This window comes from Antechinus flavipes, chromosome 3 (assembly GCF_016432865.1).
Source record: "Antechinus flavipes isolate AdamAnt ecotype Samford, QLD, Australia chromosome 3, AdamAnt_v2, whole genome shotgun sequence".
Taxonomy (NCBI): Eukaryota; Metazoa; Chordata; class Mammalia; order Dasyuromorphia; family Dasyuridae; genus Antechinus; species Antechinus flavipes.
Window position 1 is genome coordinate 590,366,003 of NC_067400.1, and position 12,052 is coordinate 590,378,054.

The 12,052-nt window shown below is 42.4% G+C and overlaps 1 protein-coding gene across 1 annotated transcript; it reads right to left on the minus strand.

Annotated features, from left to right (window-relative positions):
• Nucleotides 1–2,561: 2,561 nt before the first annotated feature.
• CTRC (chymotrypsin C) lies at nucleotides 2,562–10,943 on the minus strand. Its single transcript, XM_051991397.1, has 8 exons — nucleotides 10,873–10,943; nucleotides 10,241–10,332; nucleotides 9,700–9,797; nucleotides 7,352–7,474; nucleotides 6,292–6,428; nucleotides 4,770–4,915; nucleotides 3,570–3,722; nucleotides 2,562–2,690 (listed from the first exon to the last, which is right to left on the minus strand). Exons 1-8 carry the CDS (start codon nucleotides 10,910–10,912, stop codon nucleotides 2,676–2,678), a joined length of 804 nt encoding a protein of 267 aa, XP_051847357.1. The 5' UTR covers nucleotides 10,913–10,943; the 3' UTR covers nucleotides 2,562–2,675.
• Between the last annotated feature and the right edge of the window lie 1,109 nt (nucleotides 10,944–12,052).

A 12,052-nucleotide genomic window follows, 5' to 3' on the forward strand; every position in this document is an offset into this window, starting at 1 on the left:
GTTACGGCAGAAGCCTAAAGCAGCCCATTTTCTTCCATTTTCTTTTTTCCTTCTCCACTAGCATCTATTGCCAGTGAACCTACTCCCTTTTCTTCCCATCCCATATTTCCATTTCCTGCCTCCATCCTCATTCCAGCTCAAGGAATGAAAAATAATGTGGCTTCTAGAATGAATTATAAAAACAATAACATTCCAATCAAATTTTGGCACCTGGGACAAAGTCCTGGATGCTGTATCTTAGTTGTGGCTCTGCTAGACTACACACAATATGTAGTAGAATTATGCTGGGATGGCGGTGGGGATGATCTGGGTTGATCCCACATCCTCCGAGAAGCTTTCCCTGAATATTGTAACCCAGAGTGATCTCTTTTTTCTTTGAACAATTATGGTAAAAGTTTTATCTGTTAATCCTCTGTTACACTAATTTTACTTAAAATAAACATGGCTGAAACATTTTAACCTATCAATTACTTAAATTAAAATGATTAATAAAATAAGTTAAATATCTTTTATGTATGATAAAATCAATATAGTGTTTTAAATTATTTTATGTGTGTTTAGAGACAACAAAGAACACTGACCTTGCAATCAGTTTGAATGACTCTGATACTTCCTAACTGGATGACCTTGAGCAAACTGAAGCTTCAGTTTCCTCATCTACGAAATGGGAGTGATAGCACTTGTAATTTCCACCTCATAGGGTTCTGATGAGGAAAATTACTTGTCTACCTTAAAGCTCAGAGAACTGGGGTGATAGCTATTACTGCTGTTGATTATTGCCTTCTTATCAACTAGGTATCTCAGTGTAAAGAGTACCAGGCCTAGAAGAAAGAGTCATCATTCCTGAATTCAAATCTGACTTGAGACACTTAAATGAATATGCAACCCTGAGCAAGTCACGTCACCCTGTTTGCCTCAGTTTCCCCATCTGTAAAAATGATATGGAGAAGGAAATGGCAAACCAGTCCTGAATCTTTGCCAAGAAAACCTTAAATAGGTTCATGAAGAGTCAACATAACTGAAACAACTAAACAATAAGCAGACCTGGGGGTGATGTAGCTATTTGGCTCAGATGTTTAAGGTCGGAGCCAGCATCTCCTTGGAATACACTGCCATCACCACCACCTCTTCTTACCTGACTTTACTCAGGGAACAGGTTCAATGCCCTCTCTTTATCTCCCATAATCCTAGCAATCCTGAGCCTAACAGAGTGGACAGCATGGTTTTTATAAAAAGAACAAGTGATTTTGGAGACAGAGGCTTTGCATGTGAATCTCGGTTTTGATGTTTGTAACTTTAACAGTTTGTTAGTCACTCAGTCAATAAATCGACAAGCATTTATGCCAGGTATTATCTTAAGTGTTGAATCTTAGGGTTCAAGGGGGACCCCAAAATGTTGGGATTCCAGACCAGTGTCATGAAGTGTCTCTAAAGAATTTGTGGGCTCAAACCCATCTCTAAGTCAAGGGGCAAAGTTTATTATAATTGTGACGTCAATGAAAGCAGACTAAATTCCAAAAGAAGTTAGCAAAGAGCCAAGAGCAAGCGGGTTAATTTAAAGGAAACCAGGCGCTTCATGTCATATGGCTTAAAGGTGAAGTTGAGGAGTGATAATATTGTCCTGACTTTGTGCAAGGTGCATTTCTCTGGGCAGGACTCAGGAGAACCTGCTGGAGGTGTGTTTTTTAGATTTAAAACATCATTAGGTCAAGTGGTAAGAATCCACTTTTGTTCTGCAAACAGAACTTTACTTTAAGCCCCTCATTACTATTGCTCATTAGTCTCAGAAACCCATTATCACTGTCCCACAGGCTGTTATCTGACAGCCAGCAATATTTGTGGGCTCAGCATCTGGTCATATAGAGTAAACTGGGGCAGGATAGTCTAAAGGAAGAAATATATTATTTATAACTGCATCACTCTCAAGATCAGGTGGCTTCCTTCCTAAGGGCTGCATCACATTACTGGGGATATACAAAATAGCAGAAATGATTCCTGACCTCAGTGAGTTCTTGCTCTAATGGAGAAGCAACATGTGAGTGACTAGGTTTATTAAAGAGAAATAGAGAAATGTTAAATAACATCAGAGAAAAGTACTAGCAGTTATGGTAGGAGGTGGGATTTGAGCTGGGATTTAAGATGACAAGACAGAAGAGAGCAAGAAAAGCATATTTCTATTCTGGGGAAGAGTTAACTTCAAGATACAGAGATGAGAAATAATAATGGTTTGAAGTACTCAAAGAAAGCCAATGTATCTGTGACATAGGCTGCTGAGAAGAGAATAAACTAGAAGAAGGCTGAAAATTTAGGAAAAAGCCAATTTACAAAATGCAGCTTATATAGAATCCTAGAGTAATAGGTCACTCAGTTTCCTTATGTAGCTTAGGTTAGGTGATGATGAAGATCCCCTCCAAGCCCTAAATGTTATCAAGTTTATTAATCCTTTTGAATTTTTCTTGTAGGAAGGGGGTTGTATGCTAGAGGGTGAGGAGGTCCCATTGGAGAACCCTGGCTGTGGGACCTGTCAGTGGAAACTCAAGGAAAGCATCCAGACAACCAAGTAACTGAATATATAGACAGGAGAGGATACTTTATTGAAAATCCAAGATGGCACTGAATGGGAGGGTTTATTGAGAAGTATCCAGAAGATTCCCAGTAGACAAGCTGGTGATCATTCAAAGCTGCATTTTCTGGAGGAACAGAGAATAATTTGAAGATTTCGACTGTCTTAAAGACTGTTCATGGGGTCCAAAAGACCTCAACTCAGGACAGAGAAGGCCCAAGCTTTTGTCTATTCTAGGTCATCTTTATTAGCTGAATATCACTGCCTTCCCTATCCTCCTCAATGACCTTTCCAACTCTTCACTTAGATCTCATCTTTTCCTGAACCCTGAGCCCTTTCCTAAATTCCTGTGTCCCCACAAACTCCACATCCTCCTCTCCAAGTCTCCATCTTATTAACATTTTTTTCCCAAGTCTCCATCTTCTTGCCGAGCTCTCATTGGTTAGGTGAGCTTTCATGTTCTCATTGAACCCACATCCTTGCACTGAGCCCCCAAACTCTTTACTGAACTCCCATCTCCCCACTGAGCCCCTCTCATTTTATACTTAGACCCTAGTTTTCCCTAACTCTAGTCTCAGTCACTGACACCACTCCCTTCATTCACTGTGCCCTGTTTTCCTTCTTTGAATCCCCTTCAGAGCCATTTCTCCCCCTCACTGAACCACCATGCATTTTTCAAATCTGATCCTATTCATTGAGCCCCTTGCATTCTTTTTGTGGGACCACATTGTCTAACTGAGCCTTTATTTTCATCCCCAAACCCTTATCCCCTAATGAAACCCCAAAGACCTTCAAGTGAGTTCCTACCCCTACAGCTAAGTCCCCATCCTTCTCATTCTCCCCTACTCCTTTCCTGAACTTCCATCTGGTCTTCCCCCAATGCACTCTCATGCCCCTATCAGAGCCTCCATCCCCCTCACTCAGTTTGGCTTTTTATTGTTACTGTTGTATGGATAAATGAATGGATAGATATATATGAATGAACAATTAAATGAGTGAAACCCACCTCATTAATCCAGTCATTGTAGGCAGAGACCCGGGTGAAGACTGTGGGCTTCTTGGCTGTGTTGCAGCTCCAGCCAGAACCAAAGCTCACAATTCCTCGCACTTCCCAGGCTCCATTTGCAGCCTCACAGTTCAGGGGTCCACCTGAGTCTCCCTGTCCCCAAGAAATAGGAGCATTAGTCACCAGGTAACTTATAGACACCAAAAGAAGGTTCCTCCAATCATGAGGTAACTGGTTATCTTCAAATGGCCTTGATTTTCTATATGACCTAATGTGTGCCTTGATTTCTCCAACCTGTCCCAGCTCCCATCTCTGAAATGTGGAATACTACTGAGATATAGGAGGATGTCAGGGATTAGCTCTGTTAGCATCTCAGTTTTCAGATATTGGTTTTAGGGATGGGTCCGATGATGAGGTTGGAAATGATAGAGATCTTGGCAATGAGCAAGATGATGATGCTGGTGGAGAAGGTGATGATGGAGACGATGTTGGTGGTAGTCAAATGAGATAATATTTGTAAAGCACAGGGCAATATCTGTAGAATATAGTAGTATCCATAGTATGTAGTATGCATAATATATATATATTATGTGTATATAGTAGTATACTATAGTATATTTATATATATTATATATATTATATATATATTATAGTATATAGTAGGAACTTTATAAACAATTATACTCCCCTCCCTCAGTGATGGAGATGTAGAGTTGAGGGAAGGGAGGAAGGGTTGATGGTGACAAAGTTAGTGACGTTGGTGGTGATTAAGATTAATACTGTCAATGAAGAAGAAAAAATGATGAAGGGGCTGCTTACTGATAGAGTAATAAAGGCATTTTTTTACATTGCTGTTGTGTTCTATGGTTTGCAAAACACTTTTTCTACACTGACATGATAGTGTGTGTTTATTTGTGGGAGTAGTGAGGGGATGGGAGTGAACGATTGATTTTTGACAAAGGGACATCACAGATAATCTTGGAAAGAGTAGAGGGGCAGGGTAGATCAGTGTTTAAGCTTGCTCATGGCAGATGAAGCCTTATCTGTAGCCCCAGATCACTCTGGTTGGTTTCCCTGCGTTTTGGAAAGGGCTTCCTGGGTCTTTGTCTGGGAATCTAAAGCTCTCTGCATCAGGACCACTTTCTCTCAGAAGACCCAGCCTCTTCCATCCCTGGCTAGCTGTTCAGCACGGTGACTCACGTTGCATCCTGAGATGACGCCATCTCCTCCAGCACACACCATGTTCTGGGTCACCATGGTGCCCCACCAGTCTTTCTGGGTGCATGTTGCGTGGTCCACTGCGGGCAGGAAGCCTTGCTGGAGGGCATCAGCAATGGGGCCATTGGCTGGGGAAAAGAGAACAAATTATGACTGAGTTTTCTTCCCATGGCCCCAGAACCCATCTGCTCCACACTCTTAAGTAAATTGTCTGAAGGATAACTGGTGTTCAAGTGTAGAGGGCTCACAGGAACTATACATAGTGAGAGGATCTGTATTACCTGGGAGGGAGATTTCAGAATGTAGGTGATCTTATCCTTTGTAGGTTGACAGAGGCGCAGTGTCCATTGTAGAAAATGATATGAAAAATGTCAAAGCTGGGAGGGCACTTAGAACAGGGAAAGTCAGAGCTGGAGGAATTTGGAATCCAGACTGTCAGAGATGGGATGACCATTAACATACAGAATATTAGAAATGGGAGAGCCTTAAGGATGTTAGGTCAGTGAGTCAGTCAGTCAGAGTGAACAGACTATGAATGAGTCAGACTGGGACAGACTGTGAAGGAGAGAATAAAGACTTTAGACTCTAAAAAAAATACTAGATGTTAGAGCTGAAAAAGCCCTTAGAGCACAGGATGTCAGGGCTGGGAGTTTTAGAATACAGAATGTCAGAGCTGGGAGGACCCTTAGAACAAAAAATGTCACAATTGGGAGGGTCCTTAGAATAAGGGAAGTCAGAGATGGGATGACCCTTAGCACACTAAATATCAGAGATGAGAGAGCCTTAAGAATACAGGACATCAGAGCTGAGAGGGCCCTTAGAACAAAGAATTTTGGAGCAAGAAGAGACTAGAACTGAGAAAATCAGAGTGGAAAATGATCCTTAGTGATCATCCTGAGAAAACCCTTCCTTTTACAGATGAGAAAAGAATGTTTTCCCCAATCCTGCTGTTCTCTGATATGGCCGGATTCCATTTGTAATGTCTGTGTTCTGTTCTAGGGGCTCCATTTTAGAATGGACACAACCAAAATAAAGCATGATCAGAATGATAAAAAGGGAGTGCTTGCGCCCTGGCAGAATTCAGGAAGAACAGCTGTGGAACAATCATCCCACCAGTCCTATATATTTGACTTTCTATGTTGGATGCTGATGCTGCTGAATTCCCTTAACCCTGTCTCTGACTGATAGTATGGGATTCTGGGTAAATGATTTAATTTCCCCGGCTCTCAGTTTCCTTATCTACACAACTGCATCGGTAATACTTGTATGTTACTGGGCTGCTGGGCAAATAAGTCAAAATGATAGAGATAAAGGTACAGGTACTTTTATATATATATGCTATATTTCTTCTCCAAGGCCTCTTCCTCTAGGAAGCCTGCCCTGATTAGCTAGGCCAGACTGCCTCCTGAGGCTCCTGAGAGCTTGCCGCTCCAGGAGGGGAGTCTGAGGATAGTTTTTTCCCCAGAAAAGAGGCTAAATGGGGCATGGAAGGCCTGGCACTTACTCCAGAGGCGTCCCCAGCCAGTCACGTAGCAGGGATAGTCCTGGGACAGCAGGGAGTCCTTTGGGGGCAGGCAGGCCACCTGGATGGTGTCACTCAGCTCCACAGGCTCAGCCAGCTTGATGAGGGCGATGTCATTGCTAGGAGCAGAATTCAAGAATTCTGTTTTAGAACCCTGGGCTTAACATGGGAGGGGGTTTGCTGTTGCTTCGTCATTTCAGCGTGTCCAATAATCCATGACCCCATGTGGGGTTTTCTTGGCAAAGATACTGGAGGGCATCTCACTTGACAGGTGAGGAAACTGAGGCAAACTGGGTGAAATGACCTGCCTAGAATCACACAGCTGGGAAGTGGGTGAGATATTTCTGACTCAGGCTCTCGATGTCCTTGTCATAGGGGGAGGAGGAGCTGAAAAATATCCCAGCCCCAGCCCCCAAGCAGCTTAGCTCCTACTGAGACAGGGTGAAAGCTGGTTCTGTTGGATGAGGGAGAGTGGAGGAGGAAAAATGGTGAGAATCTCCCCTCTTCTCTCCCCCTCCAGGATGCAGGAGCTCTGGGTTGGACTTTTCTAGCTTGGCCACTGACTTGCTTTATGACCATAGAATTTTTTTTCCTGAGGCAATTGGAGTTAAGTGACTTGCCCAGGGTCACACAGCCAGGAAGTGTTAAGTGTCTGAGGCCAGATTTGAACTCAGGTCCTCCAGACTTAGGGCTGGTGCGCTATCCACTGCACCAGCTGTGGATCTTTATGCCTCAACTTGCCCATGTATAAAATGGAGACAAGAATTCCCACTTTACTTATCTCTGAAGGGTTCTGAAGGGAAAGCTCTGGGTAGTGCCTCATATTTAAAAAACCGTATTATTTTTATTATAGTTAAGATGAAGTAGTAGGGAGGACATCTCGATGGGCAGGAGAGGCCTGGAGCTGTTACAGTCTCAGCCATTGGTCAGAGTTAGTATTGTTGGAGACGCATGATATCCTGGAGGCCAGTTTTCTGGTCCTGGCCCCAAGAGCCGTCTCCATGTCCACCAGGGCCAAGGTACCAGCGTGGACACTACTCACCGCACCAGGAGGGAGTTCCACTTCTCATGGACAAAAATGGTATCCACAGCCATGGCCACGGAGCCAGCCTCTTCCTCCACCAGGTTGTTCTTGCCCAGCAACACTCGATAGGTTTTGCCTTTGCTGTGGAAAGGGAATAGGGAGGGAATCGGGTTACATTTGGGCCCTGACCCATTCGTGGACCACAAGCCTAATTTAATCCAATTCCACAATCATTTAGTCTGCTATCACCTTCACTGAACTCTTAGGAAGAGAAGACCTGACCATTTCTTCAATGCCTGGAGTACCATAAGGAGGAAGGTTAGATTTGGATCCTAACTGGGGCACCTAAGTGACAGAGACCTGAGTTCAAGTCCAGTCTCAGGGTGACCTTCAGCAAGTGACTTAACCTTGAGTGCCAAACAACCCCTTCAAAAAAACTCAACCCTCCAAATCCAAACAAAAACTAATTAAATCCTAATAGACAAAACTAAGATAAATATATAGAGGTTATGAAAGGTAGACTTTTGATGAAAGCATCATGTTGTACCAAAAAACATGTAATGGTAGAAATCAGGTTTAAAGACTTATTATAACACATTACTAGCTGTGAGATTATAGGGCTCAGTCTTTGGCCTGTACAACAGACCACCTGGGCAGAAAGCAGATCTCGATCAGGAGTCTGGGAAGCGTCATCTCCAACCAGTCCGGCACAGAGGTGGGAGATTGTGAGTCCTCATGGGGGACTTCAATTATCCAAACATTTGCTGGAGCTCTGGTTTTTCCAAAAGTATAGTAGCTGGTACATTTTTTACTTGACTTAATGGTAATTTCATCCTTCAAACTAATTTGTTTTCAAAGGGGAAATTCCATTTTTGCTTGCTTATTTTTATATACTAGGGTTAGCTTTATACTTTAGGACTTAACCTGGGGTTAAGTAACTTGCCCAGGGTCACGCACTAGTGAAGTATCTGAAATCAGATTTGTATTCAGGTCCTCCTGACTTTAGGGCTGGTACTCTATCCACTGCTCCACTTAGCTACCAGATTTTTGTCAATTCTTAATCAATGCTCGTTCTACCTACCTATCTATCCATTATCTATCTATCTATCTATCTATCTATCTATCTATCTATCTATCTATCTATTTATCCATCCATCAATCTATTTATCCTAGCTGTTCATTTATCTATCTCTCCATCCATCCATCAATCTATTTATCCTAGCTGTTCATTTATCTATCTATCTATCTATCTATCTATCTATCTATCTATCAATCTATTTATCCTAGCTGTTCATTTATCTATCTACCTATCATCTATATTTATTCACCTTCTTATCTCTATTATATTTACCTTCCCATATTTATTATCTATCTTTCCTCATAAATATATGTATATGCACACAAACAGAGAGAGTATATAACACATACATACATATATATGTATATGTGTGCATGTACGGAATAGAGCCATTCCTCTATTCAGAATCTGATTCTCGCCACCAGATGATAAATAGATGGATGAATGGATATGTTAATAAGCAGATATGTGTTTATTAAAGGTAGATAGATACTATGAATAGGCAGATAAATAGATATAAATAGCACATACATATGTGTATGTGTGTATGTGTGTGAATATATGTCCATTTATCTGTTTAGAATCTGATTCTTGCTACCAGATGATAAATAGATGGATGAATGGATATATGTTAATGAGTAGATATGTGTTTATAAAAGGCAGATAGATACTATTAATAAGTAAATAGATATATGTATATATGTGTGTGAATATATATCCATTCAGCTGTTTAGAATCTGATTCTTGCTACCAGACAATAGGTAGATGGATGAAAAGATAGATATTGATAAGTAGATACGTATTTATAAAAGGGATAGCTAGATACTATTAATAGATTGATAAACAGATAGCTATAAATCGGCAGATATAGCAATGATTAAGAATTGACAAAATGCTAGGCCCTGACTTAAATGCTGGGGATAGAAACTCTAGCAAGTGTGAGAGTCCCTTTCCACATTCTACTGGTAGAACGTTACTTCTAAGGGAGAATTTGATGAGGCTGGAAATGAGGGGACCTTTTGAGAAGTCACTCTCCCGTCTCAGAATTTGTAATAAGCCTGCGCTGAGCACCTGCTGGGGCTGTTGCAAAGGAGATCTTTGCAGCTGGGAGCTGGTTGGAGCGGGAGCTTTTTGTCAGCTGAGAGTCTGTGCTGTTGTTTGCCCTGTCGATGATGTTTGGGCCGCTTTCAGGTCCCATCGTGGTTGGAGGGAGGAGAGTGATCTCCTCCCCCACCCTCCCGCATCCTTGTTCTGTGCAGTAGGATCCATGGCCCAGGGAACGGCTCACCTGATGCAGTGGGCAGCAGTCAGGACGTGCTGGTTGGAGATCAGGGTCCCTCCGCAGGTATGTCTATAGGTGTCATCCTTGAGGTACTGGAGGGAGATCTGCCGGCGTGAGAGAGGGACAAAACTCAGGTGAGCATTCAACCCGTGCTGTGTAACTTAAAAAGTCTCAGCCATTCTAGAGCACAGCTTTGGAGGAAGGGACCTAAGGCCATCTTGTCCGGCTTTCTCATTTTACAAATAAGAAAAACTGATGATCAGAGGAGTAAAGCAACTTCAAAAAAAAAAAAAAATTGGCTATTGTTGATGTAATGGCAGGTCTAGGATTTGAACTCAACATCGTTTTCTCTGACAGAGAGAACTGAATTGGACTTTTAGGCTTCTGGAAAAATGGGATTTGAGGCTCTATAAGCAATAAAGGTTTAGGTGGGTCAGAGGGTGGCCCCTGCTAATAAGGGGGAGAAGTGGGACTGAGCTCAGGCAAGACCGACTTTCTGACTTCAAGCCATCATTCTGCTCAGCACACCACAGAATGGCTTCCTTACCTGCCAGGGCCAGCTGTGGGGCCTGGCGTCTTCTCCGCCCACTACCCTGGTGGCCAGGTTGGGCAGGTAGGTGGGGACGCCACAGCTGGAGGCTGGAAGAGAGATAAGAGACACCTACATGAGCCATGTCAAGAATGGGAGCCCTGGGACTGGTGTGGAGATGGCCTGACTCTACCCCAATGGACCTTTCTTTTTCTTTTTATTTTTTATTAAAGCTTTTTATTTTCAAAACATATGTGTGGATAATTTTTTAACATTGACCCTTGCAAACAAAACCCTGTGTTCCAATTTCCCCCCCTTTCCCAAACCTCTCCCCTTGACAAATAATCCAATATATGTTAAACATGTTAAAATATATGTTAAACCCAATAGATGCATACATATTTCTTGCTGCACAAGAAAAATCAAATCAAACAGGGAAAAATGAGAAAGAAAATAAAATGCAATTAAACAACAACAAAAAGAGTGAGAATGCTACATTGTGGTCCACCCTCAGTTCCCACTTTGGGTGTAGGTGGCTCTCTCCATCCATCATTGGATCTGGCCTTTTCTAAGCAGAAAGTACTGGTCTTAAAGACGGTCACAGAACAGCTGTCTGGGTCTGTGGATCAGCTCTCCGCCTTCCAACTTACCATAGCCCAGGAACGCAAGAAGGACGACAGAAGCCAACATGATGCCGGAGTAAGGAGTTCGTGACCGATGGGGCCGGTTGCGAGGGTTCTTATAGAGGGGTATCTCAGCCTGGGACCTGAGCCAAAGCTGAGATCATTCCTTGGGGGAGCCAGAGTTCCTGATAAGGGTCTTTCCCTGACCTTCAGCTGATTACTGTTTAATGAACTGAGAACTTGCTAGGGCCAAGGAAACATTTCCTGAACCCCTGGGAGCCTCCAACTAGGATTTTTGCCTTCCTGGAGGTTACAGTCCAGTAGGGAGACAAGACACAGACATATTACTCTGACATTTGATCAGAGCATCAGAGAGGTGCAAAATACAGTATTACATGAAAGCTTTGGGTAAAGTTCAATCCTGCCTGGAGGAATCAAAGAAGGTTTTCCAGAGAAAGTGGCATTTGAATTAGTTTTGAAAGGGAGGGTAAATATTTAATGGGGGAAGGAGAAAGTTCCAGGTAGAGGGAAACAATATGAACAAGGCTGCCCAGACAACAGAATGCAAGGTTTGGAGGTCTGGTTTGATTAGATTATATGGTATAAGGAAGGAAGTCAGATAATATAGCTGAAAAATTAGAGTTGTGCTAGATTGAAGGGGGCACTGAACATCAGACAAAAGGGTATTAACATGGGAGAATAGAGAGACATTGAAGATTTTAAGGAAATAAGATACATGATCCTATCAAAAGTAGTACAGTGGAAAGAGTGTTGACTGAAAGTAGAGGTCCTGGGTTCAAATTGTACCTCTAAGGGTTAGTACTTGTGTGATTTTAGTTAAGTCATATCCTTATCTCTTAACTTCCTTCTTAGTAAAATAAGAAGTTGGACTATACGACTTGAAGTCCTTTCCAGCTCTATAGCTGTGATCACTTCATCAATCAGGAAAAAATTATTAATTATCTCCGGGGTCAGGTGGATCATTCTGTGAATAGTGTCAAGCCTCGAGTCAGAAAGATTCATCTTTCTTAAGTTCAACTCCTGTCTCAGATACGTCCTAGCTGTGTGACCTTGGGCTAGTCACTTTATCCGGTTCAACTCAGTTTTCTCATCTGTAAAATGAGCTGGAGAAGGAAATGGCAAACCAGTCTCACTCCCAAGAAACCTGAAACCCAGACATAACGGAAACATGATTAAACTAAATGTT